We start from the raw sequence: 12,684 nt of genomic DNA on the forward strand, positions 1-12,684 counted from the left end.
CCCCCCGCAACTGCTCCTTTTCTGCTTCCTTTCTTTTTTTCCCTCCTACTCCCTACCGGGGGTGGGGGGGTCACCTCATCTCAGTGCTTACTTAAGACCCTTTGCTGAATTAACATTAGGTTAGGCTGCAAATAACAGAATCCCCCCCAGCACTGGTGGCTTAAGCTCCCAAGGTTTTCTTCTTCTGTGTAAGAGAAGAGCAGAAAAGGCAACACAGGGCTGGTGTAGCTGGTGCGGCCCCAGAAAGTCACCATGACCCCGCTCTGGTCCTTCTGTTCTGCCATCCTCAATTTGTGAGGAGTCTGCTGTCTGGAAGGCCCTTGCCAGAACCCCCTCCCTGACCCTGACTGGCTCTGCCCTGCCTCGGCCAGGGTCGCTCCAACCCTCAGCACCCAGCCCCCGTGAAATTCTCCAAGCTCCCCTCCTTCCCTCCTCCCTCTGCAAATCCCACAGCGCCAGACCTCTCCCACCCCTTTGGTCCTTACACTCCTTCTGTGTGGCCCCGGGGGGCCAGGCCCTCCCTGCTACGTGGCCCCAGGCAGGCCAGTGCCATAGTCCTCTCTTTGCCTGGCACCGTGCCCCATTTCTCTAGGTTCTCCGAACAAACGCATTGCACAATGAATAAAAGAACACTTTCTCAACAATAGATGGAGGGCTCAGAAGGGCTGGAGATGATGCTGAGAGGCCCTGTACCCAGATTATGCCCTCGTGGCTGGGAGGGTTAGCTATCCCCTGTACGTGCAAGACAAGTGAGGGTGTCAGAGCGTGTCCCGGTTTAATTTACAAAGGATTCTTGGTTAGCAGAGCTCAGGTAGATGACGCTTTGACCACATTATTTACAGGTACAAATAATGTCATGAAGCGATTTTATAATAATGCATATTCTTAGCTTCTTCTGATGAGTGATAGTGAATGTCAGTTGATGAGTATTTTAGTATCTGTGTCCCTGACGAAAGCCAAGGCACTGGCAGCTTCTTCTTCTTATTTTTAATTAAGTTCCTTGCTCGGTGCTGTTATTTCTGAATCAGTAGGAAGCTGTGGGGGTATGAGGAGCGTTAGGCACTCTCAGGGAGATGAAGGTCAAATGGAAGTTTAACGGTTTGGATTTCTTCATCCTAAAGATGCTTTTTCCTTATTGATCTCATCTATCATCTATCTATCTATCATCTATCATCTATCTATATATGTCTATAATCCTCTATCATCTGTATCTATATTGTTATATCTTTCTTTCCTTTTTTGGAAAGGTGGAGAAGGGCAAATCTTCTCAAATCCCTGGCTTAAGACCAACTTGCAGGAAAAAAACTCTGGGCACACAGGCTCCACTGGCAGGGGGAGCCCCGGGGACGCTGCCTGTTAGCCTGAGCTCTGCTTATGGTTCTATTGGCATCACTAATGTGGACCGACTCTGGGCATCTTTTACCAACTTGGAGAATGAACGCTACACAGGTATTTGTCCTTCAATAGGACAGAACTAAAACACTGTACCCCCTTCACAGTGAAGTCTCCTAATGAGATATAAATATATTTATCCATCAACAAAAATCTGATCATTCCGTTTATATTCATTTTTGTTTCTCCAGCATTTCAATCATAATATGATGTATGGGAAAGGAAAGGTAGGGAAAGAGCTGAGTGTGTTTGAGCCCAGGGTGGGTGGATGAGAGATCCCTCCTTTCTTGGATTAGACCTGACTCTGGCGGGAGTAGGGGGTAGAAGGGGGATAGGGGGGTGGGGAACACAGAAGCAAAAACTGGGGAGAGCAGCACAGATGAGTGTGTGTCCAGTGCGAATGCTGCCCGGTGCCGGGAGGGAGAGAAAGGGCTCAGTTTGGAGTGCTTGAAATTAACACAGCTTTATGAGCCAGCAATAGGCCTGGGCTGGGCCGGGGATTGAGCTCGTAATGATCCTATTTTTTTCTTCTTCTACAACCACAGTGGTTCCCCCTGCAGAATTCCCTTCAATGGCAAGACAGAGACCCTTTTACTAGCAGCAAGAATTCAATCAGAGTCTTATGTAAGGAAGGCATGATCTTTTGTGAAATGTAATGTCATGGTGGCTCTCTTTCCAAACTACTTCACTGTGAAAGCCTGGCAGGTCTGGATTGGTGTGACTATGGAGTACCAAGGTGCACTGGGGTTGGGCGGTGGGAGTGGGGGACGTTGGTGCATACTGACTATTGGACATACAGGTTTTCAGCTTCTAGATACATAATGAATTAATCTGTTCATTGCTTTTTAGCAGAAAGGATGTCTTATCTATACCCATCTACAAGAATCATTTCCCTGTTTTTATTCTGTCACCTGTGAGAACCTAAGAAATGCTATCTTGGGTTGGCTGTGCCTGATTGGTTTTTTGCTGGAGGCTCATTGGACAGGTGGGTGACTTCTCATTCTCCAAGGTATGGACGCAAGGGTCAGCTCTGAAGTTGAAGAGCAGCTAAGAACTGCGGAGTGCTATTTAAGGAGAATTTCATGCTTGGACTTGAGTGTTCCCGAAGTAGACATGGTTGGGCTTGGGGACCCAAAGCAAGGAGACCTTCGAAATGCTCCATTTTGCCTTTGTTAGTTGCAAAATAACCAGCTCACTGGGTTCTCGTCACACACGGGTACATGGGAGTTGCATCTAGGACCAAGCAGGGCAGAAATGGGGTGGGAAAGGATCTTCAGCTCTTCCTGCCTAGCCCAGCCTTGGTGTCTTGATGAAAGGCATCCAACCCTTCCTCTTTCTTCTTTTGGGTCCTCACTGCCACCACCTTCCCTTTGGCTTTCATCCCCTCCCTGTTAGTGCGTGTGTTGGCTTCCCCAGTAGACTGGGACAACATACGAGGGTAATGAGGTTGGATTTGAGCTTTGCAATATCTTCAACAGCTAGTTCAACGGGGTTAGTGAATGAATGGGAAAGAATTCTGGGCGAGGAATAGTTGTGATTAATAATTTGAAGTGGGACACTAACTAAATGCTGCTTTTAGTGCCTCTATTTTTCTAGAATATATACCCACCGGGACAGCCATTCCTATGGGCGCTGTCAAAATATTTCCCAAATGTTACAAAACCTGTTAAACGCTACTCCGGAACAAGCCTCTAACACCTTGCTGGGTGAAGTTGTTGGGGGGGGTGGGGGGTCCCCCAGGTCCTGTCAAGCAAGCTTCTTCCCAGCACCTTGGTCTTACTGAGAATGGGTCCAGGGACACAATGATTTCTAGGATTCTTGCTAACACATGATAGATGTTAGGGGAGTGGTTGCTGAGAGAGTCCACTGAGAAGAAATGACTGGGTGAGGGAGCCCTACACCCAGGTTTTGCATGACAACCTGGTTTAGGGATTGGCTGGGTCAGCATGCTTATGCCTGGGTGGGAAACAGGAGGGAAGCCTGCGCGCTGTGCCCCGTGTGCAGGCCAACTGGAACTTGGGAGTTTCGTGTTAACTCCAGGCCCACTGATCAGACGAGGTTTCCTGTGCCTTGGCGCCTTCCTCAGTTATGTGGGATGAACTGACTTTAGTTTGTCAGCAGTCCAAGAGTTGGGCTGTGCTGGGTGCCGGGCAGCTACAGATGAAGGACACAGATGGCCTCAGCCCTGGAGCTCATGTTTCAGAGATGACAAGCATTCCTCCCCAGGCCACAGTAGAATGTAAGGGGGTGTATACCTGGTGGGGTCCCCCAAAGGTGGGCGCCATCCAGTGGCTCTGGTGAGAAGTACAGGGCTGTTGCCTCAAAATCACCTTTCCCCACCCTCTCTCTTGTCAAGGACTTGCTTCTGTGACCTTGAAAGCATGAGGTAGCCTCAGTGGGGTGGAGGGGGGGGGAGCGTATTCTCAGGGGCACCATGCTGGTGTCTGAGTTTTTCCGAAGGTCAGCGTGGCTCCTGTCCCTTTGGGGACCCCCATGGCAGGGTCCTGCTTCGGCCCCCGGCTCCAGGTTTGTTCCTCGCCCATGGCTTGAACTGCCAGGTGGACAGAACATCTCGTCTGGTCCAGCCCCGAGGCTCTTTCCATTCAGACACTGAGCCACTCTGGAGAGGTGTGATGTGGGTCAGTGACGTCTGGCCACAGGGGCTCCCCGGCCAGCGCTGGGAAAGTGACCAGCATGTCCCCCAGCTCAACTGCGCCAAAGGCCTCTTTTCAGCCCATGTCCCCAGTGCCACCGGTGTGAGGGCTTTCTCTTCTTCCCACACGCTGGGGGGGCCATGCAAGGGCTGCACCTGGGTTCCCTTTTAGCAAACGCGCTCTGAGGCTTATTTATGGTTTCCTTTGTCACTTGTGAACATTTTCAGTATCCCCCAATTGACACTTAACTGTGACTTATGCAAAAGAACTAACCCAAACAGACTCGTGAGAGCACATGCCTGCGCCTCCTAGAGGAAGCCCTCTCAGGTTTTGTGTGCCGGGCTCCATGACGCTGCCATGTTTTCTTCCTGCCTTCCCCATGGGGCCCGAGCTCCTCGTTGGTGGCAGGGAGCCAGCATTTTGTGGTAGTGTGTGTGTTGGGGGTGGTGACCTGATCCTGCAGGAGGGCATTGGCTACAACACTGATGTGCGTTATTGCATTCAAAACTGACAGGCATGGTCACACCTCTGGCTGGGACTGAAGGCTGAGGTCACCATTCAAGGAGGACAGAACCCAGTGTTAAAAGAGGCTTTGAAGCAACAGAAACAGGTCCTTGCCCCTCAGTAGGAGATGGGGGGTTCCTCCCCCCACAAGCACAAGGTGATCTGGAAGAACTCAATTTACACCCTTGGCTCCTGTGGGCTGGGGGATCAGCAGAGGGCGGGATAATCCCAGCTTCTGGAGCAGATGGTTTCTGACTACCGCTTGACCCAGTTCCCTCCCAGCAGATGACTGACAGCGGGGCTGACAGCTCTCCACCAGGCCAGCAAAGTGTGGACCCTCCTCTCAACCTCCTCTTCCCTCCTCTTACTAGCAAGGATGAGGTGACTTCTGCCCCTCCCAGAGCCCGCTCAATGAGTAGGACGCTGGATCTTCCCAAAGGTGTGGAGCCCCCCTCCCACTCAGCCCTATCCAGCCCCAGTGAGGCTCACAGTGAGAACGGTGGGAGCCAGACAGGCAAGGACGGCTGTTGTGAGGGTACTGGGGAGTGCGGGGTGCTTAATTCTTTACTGGCTTAAGGACTTATTCCTTCGTTCATTCATTCATTCACTCATTCAATCAACCAAGCATTAGTTCAATAAGCTGCCCTTGATTTGGCATCAGATGCAACCCATGAGACCTGGTTCTTGTCATCCAGGAGTCCAGGTCCCACAAAAGAGACAGATAGGTAAAGGGATAACAGCCAGGCACTGGGGCGAGGAGCCTAATATGGCAAATAACTCTTCAGGGCACAAGAGGGCCATGGTGAGCTTCACCAAGGAGAAGAGATGGGGCTGGGTCTTCAAGACAGAAGGAGTGCGCCAAGCGGTTGGTGGCTATGGTGATGGAAAGACCCAGAGAACCAGAGCTTGTGTGCCTGGTGGAGAGGCAAGCAAAGCCGCAGAGGTGGGGGCAGCCTGGTTCAGAGTCCTGCAGTGCCGAAGCACCTCCTTCCTGCCCAGAGACCACAGCCTCCATGGGCTGGGGGGATTGTGAAGGAGATGGGACCAGAGGCCAGAGCATGCTGTGTGGATGGGAACAGCAGAGAGCTGGGCTCTGGAAACAGCTCCAAGGAGGCAGAAGGGCTGCCATTGTGGGGACCCTCCTGGGACCCTGCTTCTGACTTCCTGTATCAGGTCCAATGTTGTCCCACATGGCCAAGCACCTTCAGGTCGGTTCCTCGGGTTGGGAGGGAGGGGGCGCTCGGCCTCCAGACTTGCGGGCCTCAGCGGGGCTGCTGTCCTGGCTGAGCTCCGCAGAGGCAGGAGCCGGCCTGAAGCTTGCTGCCGCCTGAAGCTTCCCAGCTCAGGGAGTGTGGGGAACGCTAAGCTGGACGCCACGTTCCAGCTTAAGTTCCCCCAGGTCCTGGGAAAGCCAGAATGACCTCCCATCCTGCTTCCTCCTCACAGTCTTGCCTGTTGAGTGGGTGGGGGTCTGGGCAGTAAGGGGATGGGGCAGCATGGTGTTCCTTGGCCTCAGGGTGCTGCACCCTGTGGGCACTGTCGTGCTACTCTGCACCCAGGTGGGGGCGTAAGGAAGGACAGAAGGAACCGCAGCCCTTGGGGTTCTGGATGGGTTGGGTGTTCCGTGTTCACTGACATGGTCGCTTGGTATGGGCCACCCAAAAAACTATGCCTTAGAATCACAGTGTACAGGATTCTGTGAGGAGCGTGACCAAGATAACTTGTCTGGAGCTCCCAAGGTGTGACACAGGTGTTACTGTCCTCCCCCATGACAGGTGACGAGATAAAGACCAGAGAGGGTGAAGATGCCCCAAGGTCCCTCCTACAAGGCTGGCAGTGGCTGAGAGTCCACTGGAACCCGGGTTTGTCTGAGACCAGAATGGACTACTTAGGGCAGCGAGGCAGTGATGCCGGAGACCTCGTCAGCCCCGCTAGTCCTGGGGCTCAGAGGCCTTCCTGCCGCGAGGCCGGTTCCCCACACAGTCCAGGATTTTCCTGGGACTTGGAGCCGGCAGAGGCTGCGGCTGGCCAGGCCTCCAACGGCCACCGCCTCCTCTACCCCTCCAGCCCGCGGGGGCCCACGCCTCGTTCAGTGCTCGGGCGGCCCGGGGCGCTTGGCTGGGGCACTGCAGCCCGGGAGCGACATCCACCCGCGGAGCCAGCCCGCGGCCGCACCGCCGCCCCCGCCTCGCGAAGCTCGAGAAGGTGCACCCCGGCAGGGACGGGGGCGGACACGGCGGCGAGTTGCTTCTCCCGGTCGCGGAGGGCGGGGGCAGGGGCTAGGGCAGGGCCTGCGCGATCGCGGGGAGCGGGCAAGCACCGGGATCCTGGGCCGGGAGCCCGTCGGTGTCGCCCGCCACCCAGCTGGGCGAGGGTCCGGGGCGCCCACGTGGTGGGAAAGTTTCGAGACAGCAAAAGTGGCCGGGCATTGCGGGGGTGGGGGGGGGAGGGGAGCGGGCCGGCTCGCCCCTCCTTCCAGCGAAGGCAGAAAGGAAAAAAGCGGGGGGAAGCGGGGGTGGGCGTGGGGAGCGGGCGGCAGCGACTTGAACAGATTCCGCCCCCCCCCGGGGGGGCAGCCGGAGCGGGGAGGCACGGACAGCCTCCTCCCTCATGGCCAGGACGAAGAGACTAGCTCACCCCCCCCCTTTTTTTTATGCCAACGTCTATCTCAACGCGCGCGCACATACGGAGATTGTACGGCTTTTTTTTCCCCCCCTTGGGAGAAAAAACGAGGAGAGTAAAAGAAGAGAGGGCAAAGAGAAGAACTCCTAGGCAGGCTCTGCACTGTGTCGCGGCCGGGCGCAGGGACGCGGCCGCCACCCTCCCGCTCTCCCTCGGCCCTGCGGCGTGTGCCAGTGGGAGAGCGAGCTAGGGCACCCGCACCCGGGAACGCTGCGAGACTTTTAGACGCTCCAACCGACCTCGCCGCCGCTGCAGCAGGCAGGAGAGAGAGGGGCGAGAAGGGCCCAGCCTCCACCTCGCCTTCCTCGCACGGCGCCCCGCGCCCGCCGGCCCGCGCAGGCAGGCGGAGGGAGGGAGGCAGCGAGAAGGCGGGCGGAGCGGAGGCCCCGGCGGAGCGCGCAGCGGCCGGCCCGCCCGCCGGTGGATGCGGCGCCCCGGGAGCCTAGAGACAACTTTGCCGTGTGACGCGCCGGGAGGACTGCAGGGCCCGCGGCCGGGGGCTCCGCGCCGCCTCTGAGCGGGCCCGCGCGGCCAGCGCTCCCCGGCGCTCCCGCCACTGCGCTCGCCCCGCTCCGCCGCCCGCCCGCCGGCCCGAGGCGAGGACTACCGGCCCGTCGCCGGCGGCCGCGGCCCTTCTTCGGCGCTCAGGTGCGAGCGCGGGGCCCCGCCGCAGCGCCCGCCGCAGCGCCGCGCCAAGCCGCGCCCGGCTCCGCTCCGGGGACTCCGGCGCCTTCGCTTCCGTCTCGGCCAAGTTGCGTCGACCGGCCCTTTCGCCACCTTCCCCGCGCGGCGGCCGAGGCGCCGCTGCCGCCGCTTTCGCTTCACCGGAGCTGGGGGCTGCGGGGCCCCGACGCGGAGAGGATGGGGGGAAGGCTGCAGATGCCGAGGCGCCCTGAGACGCCCGCGCGGCAGTGACCCTTCGGCCCCCTTCCTCGCCGGCGCGCCTCTCCGGCCCCCGCGGCCCTCGGCGCCCCTTCCCTGCCGCGCGGGAACCCCCGCGGCCCGGCCGGCCCCCTCCCCCTGCTAGCCGGCGGCGGCCCTCCCGGCGGGCGGGCGGAGGCCCGGGCGGGCGCGGGCGGGGGCGGGGCGGGGCGGCGCGCCGGGAGCCCGGAGCCCGGCCCTGCGCTCGGCTCGGCTCGCCTCGCGGCGGGCGCCCTCGTCGCCAGCGGCGCACCATGGACGGGCTGCCCGGTCGGGCGCTGGGGGCCGCCTGCCTTTTGCTGCTGGCGGCCGGCTGGCTGGGGCCCGAGGCCTGGGGCTCGCCCACGCCCCCTCCGTCGCCTGCCGCGCCGCCACCGCCCCCGCCGCCCGGAGCCCCCGGTGGCTCGCAGGACACCTGCACGTCGTGCGGCGGCTTCCGGCGGCCGGAGGAGCTGGGCCGGGTGGACGGGGACTTCCTGGAGGCGGTGAAGCGGCACATCTTGAGCCGTCTGCAGATGCGGGGCCGGCCCAACATCACGCATGCCGTGCCCAAGGCCGCCATGGTCACTGCCCTGCGCAAGCTGCACGCGGGCAAGGTGCGCGAAGACGGCCGTGTGGAGATCCCGCACCTCGACGGCCACGCCAGCCCGGGCGCAGATGGCCAGGAGCGCGTCTCGGAGATCATCAGCTTCGCCGAGACAGGTGGGTTGGTCCCACGGGCGGCCAGCTGCGGCCCTCGCTCCCTACCCCCTCTTCACTCTCTCCCACCCCCTTCTCCTTGCCCGTCCGGCCGCCCCAGCCAGCGCACCCTGGGGGCAACGCGGACTCTCGGCCCTGCCGCTCCCCTCTGGCCCTGTGCGCCCTGTCCTGGTTGCCGTCTTCTTACCCGCCTCCTCCCCCCCCCCCCCCCCGGCAGCATACCTCTTCCTGCTCCCCCGTCCCCGTCGCTGAACGCCTTGCCCTCCACCCCTGCTCTCTGAAACCCGGCCTCAGCGCCTCTGGGCGTGCATCCCCCTCCCGGCAGATGCGTGCGGCCCTGGCTCCGCGGGCACTTGCTTGGTGATTGCTTAATGTTTTTGTTTCCCACGATCGGAGTGTAGGCTTAGCAGTGTGGTTGGAGATGTGTGTGCTTGTTGATATCCGTGGGCCGGAGAAGTGTGTGTGTGTGTGTGTGTGTGTGTGTGTGTGTACGCGCGCGCGCGCGCGCGCGCCTGTGTGAGAGGCCCCGGGGCCGCTTCCATCGCCGGGCAGCGTGGGCTTGCCAGGATTGCTGAAGCCTCACTGGGGAGAGCTAGGCAACCTCTCTTCCGATTGTGTGGGCACCGGAATCGGGCGGAAGGCAGGCTTCTCAACAGGTCCCATCATTTACGCAGAGAAAGACGCGGCTCGGCTCGGGGGTCAGCCCGGTGCCTCTCGGCTCTCCTGGCAGCGGTAGCAGCCCCCTCGCCTGAGAGCCGCAGAGTTCGTAGTTAACAAAGGGTAGGAGTCCTTTCTGGAATTTTCTCCCGGCCCCGGATTGCAAATTTCTACCGCTGTCTAAATATAATAATCGAGAGACAGAAAATCTTTCAGAACTTTAAAAGAAGGAGGAAAATGTGCCCGCGCTGAAATGCTGCAAGTGCTTTCCACTCCGCTGTCCTTTTCAGGACTTGAATGAGCCAGGCTGGCTTTTGTGCCTGGAGCTCAGCCCCATTTGTGCGGAGGGGACTGCGGAGAAGGTCGCAGAGGGGGAAGCCCTGGTGCGGGCAGGGCGGGGGTGGGCAGGGAGCTTGTGTGTGTGGGGGGGGGACGCTTGTGTCACCAGGCTGAAAATGCCCCCCATCCTCCCAGGCAGCAGGCAGACGGTCCTGGTGCTGCCTGGGGATGAAAAGGGATGAAAAGTTTTGCATGGCCGGGTGTGGAGAAAAGCAGAGACAATCGGGCTGGTTTGTGCTTAGAAAGAAATGCATTGCTGTTTTAGCTGTCCGACCGAGTCAGGGAAAGCTCGACATGCAATTAGAGAGCTTGGATTAAAAGGTGCTTTGGGCCCCAGAGTAGAAATGTGATTCTGGAAGGTCGAGAAGGCCTTTTGGTCCTGGTGGCACAAAATGACAGCGGGGGCTGGTGTATTTCTGGTCCGTTTCACGGAGCCAGCTCTTTGACTTATAAATAACAGATTCAGGTCACAGGCAGCTCGTCCAAGACCAGCTTTTAAGGCTGCACTTTCCCCCATTTCAAAGTCAGATGTCAGTGTTATTAGAGGAGCCAGGCGAAGCCTGAGGAGGGGGCTGCAAGGCAGTGGTAGGAGGTTTGATAAAACTAGCCATGGTCACACAGTTGCCTTATTTGTTCTTCCTGGGTGGGTGGGGGGGGGAGAGGAAGAAGAAGAAAAAAGTACAGATTGCCAGAAGTCACTGAAATGTATCATGAGAGAGTAGTTGTGTCTAGGTTGGCATGGCCTATCTTCTTGTTTAGCAGAATTATGGAGGAAACTAACAAGGCAGTTCCCCCTTTTCCTTAACGATATTAATGTGCCCTTAATGGGGAGCCAGAGTCTCCCAAACAGAGTGGACCTCAAGTTTCAAGGCTGAAACTTGGAAATTGTCAGAAGCGAGGGCTGCACTTTGCAGCCTGCAAAGCACGTTCTTGTGTCAGAAATCTGAGCAGAGCTCGCTTGTTTGCCGTGGAGGTTCCACTGGGGGTTGGATCAGATCATGCTTAGGTAAACACTGGGAAGAGGCGGTAGGTGGCTCAGCTCGATTTTGCAATGCCCTAAGTTAACCAAAAAAACAAAAAACAAAAAACAAAACAAAACACAAAACAAAAAAAAACCCAACCTCTCTCCAGACACAACCCACCCTCAAATCCTCACGATCCTGGTTTTGTTTTTCAGATTTCACAGATACCCATAACAACTTGTTAAGATCTTGGCCCCCTGACAAGTTCCTCTGTTGAGCTTTGAGGCCTGACAGCCTGTCTCCAGGGAGCCCTGGCTGGGGAGAGGTGAGGCAGAATTTTAGAGGCCCCCCGGACCCTCCAGCTCCAAGCCGGTTGGGTGTTTCTCAATGGAAAGAGCTTTTCTCTGCCTCTCCCAGGTTGCACTCAGAGGCCCTGGCCCCAGGAACAGTCTTTCTGGTCAATAACGTTTTCCAGCTGTGTGGCAAGTTCGCATTCCAGCATCACGCCGCTGAGTGTCTTTCCCCATTGCCTCGTGTTCTTCTTGAATTAACTTGGCCTGCTCTCCCACTTCTCCGCAGATGGCCTCGCCTCCTCCCGGGTCCGTCTGTACTTCTTCATCTCCAATGAAGGCAACCAGAACCTCTTTGTGGTGCAGGCCAGCCTGTGGCTCTACCTGAAGCTCCTGCCCTATGTCCTGGAGAAGGGCAACCGGAGGAAGGTGCGGGTCAAGGTATACTTCCAGGAGCAGGGCCACGGCGACCGGTGGGACGTGGTAGAGAAGAAGGTGGACCTCAAGCGCAGTGGCTGGCACACCTTCCCACTCACCGAGGCCATCCAGGCCTTGTTCGAGCGCGGCGAGCGGCGGCTCAACCTGGACGTGCAGTGCGACGGCTGCCCGGAGCTGGCCGTGGTGCCTGTGTTTGTGGACCCAGGCGAGGAGTCGCACCGGCCCTTCGTGGTGGTGCAGGCCCGGCTGGGAGACAGCAGGCACCGCATCCGCAAGCGGGGTCTGGAGTGCGATGGCCGGACCAACCTCTGTTGCAGGCAACAGTTCTTCATCGACTTCCGCCTCATCGGCTGGAATGACTGGATCATCGCGCCCACCGGCTACTACGGGAATTACTGTGAGGGCAGCTGCCCGGCCTACCTGGCAGGGGTCCCTGGCTCTGCCTCGTCCTTCCACACGGCGGTGGTGAACCAGTACCGTATGCGGGGCCTCAACCCTGGCACGGTGAACTCCTGCTGCATCCCCACTAAGCTGAGCACCATGTCCATGCTCTACTTCGACGACGAGTACAACATCGTCAAGCGGGATGTGCCCAACATGATCGTGGAGGAGTGCGGCTGCGCCTGACCGCAGCAGGGCTGCGGCCGTGGGGGGAGGGGGCGTGGGGGGGCACGAGGGTGGGGCCCCTGGAAGGGCTTCTTCCAGCCCCTGTGGGAACCGGCTGCCCAGCCAGCCAAGTGCGGTCCTTCTGTCGGGCTGCCCAGCAGGTGCCAGGGTGAGGCCTGAAATCTTTTCCTACTACTTCATCGAGCAAATCAGTCCAAGCCAGAGCCCGGACGCTCAACTGACACAAGATACTTTCAAATGCACACGTAGATGCGCACAGCCAGACGCGTCCCGCCACCCACACGGCAGCCTCCGGGATACCAGCAAATGGATGTGGTGACAAATGGCAGCTTAGCTACAAATGCCTGTCAGTCGGAGAGAATGGGGTGAGCAGCCACCATTCCCACCAGCTGGCCCGGCCATTCTGAATCGCGCCTTCGGAGCACACATAAAAGCACAAAGACAGAGACACAGAGAGAGAAAGAGAGAGAGGGAGAGGGAGCACGGGAGCCACAGAGAGGAAAAGCAGATGCGGGGGTG

The 12,684-nt window shown here is 58.5% G+C and overlaps 1 protein-coding gene across 1 annotated transcript; it reads left to right on the plus strand.

Annotated features, from left to right (window-relative positions):
* The first annotated feature begins 8,310 nt into the window (after window positions 1-8,310).
* On the plus strand, window positions 8,311-12,192 carry INHBB (inhibin subunit beta B). The gene is made up of 2 exons (XM_032840908.1): window positions 8,311-8,855; window positions 11,390-12,192. Exons 1-2 carry the CDS (start codon window positions 8,408-8,410, stop codon window positions 12,163-12,165), a joined length of 1,224 nt encoding a protein of 407 aa, XP_032696799.1. The 5' UTR covers window positions 8,311-8,407; the 3' UTR covers window positions 12,166-12,192.
* The last annotated feature ends 492 nt before the right edge of the window (window positions 12,193-12,684 follow it).

The sequence above is a fragment of the Lontra canadensis genome, unplaced genomic scaffold, assembly GCF_010015895.1.
Source record: "Lontra canadensis isolate GAN:19392208 unplaced genomic scaffold, GSC_riverotter_1.0 scaffold117, whole genome shotgun sequence".
NCBI lineage: Eukaryota > Metazoa > Chordata > Mammalia > Carnivora > Mustelidae > Lontra > Lontra canadensis.

Bases quoted from the DNA above. Each gene is read 5' to 3' on its own strand.
- INHBB (XM_032840908.1), top strand. From the start codon at position 8,408: ATGGACGGGCTGCCCGGTCGGGCGCTGGGGGCCGCCTGCCTTTTGCTG. The intron at 8,856-11,389 runs GTGGGTTGGTCC...ACTTCTCCGCAG, and splicing joins CATCAGCTTCGCCGAGACAG to ATGGCCTCGCCTCCTCCCGG.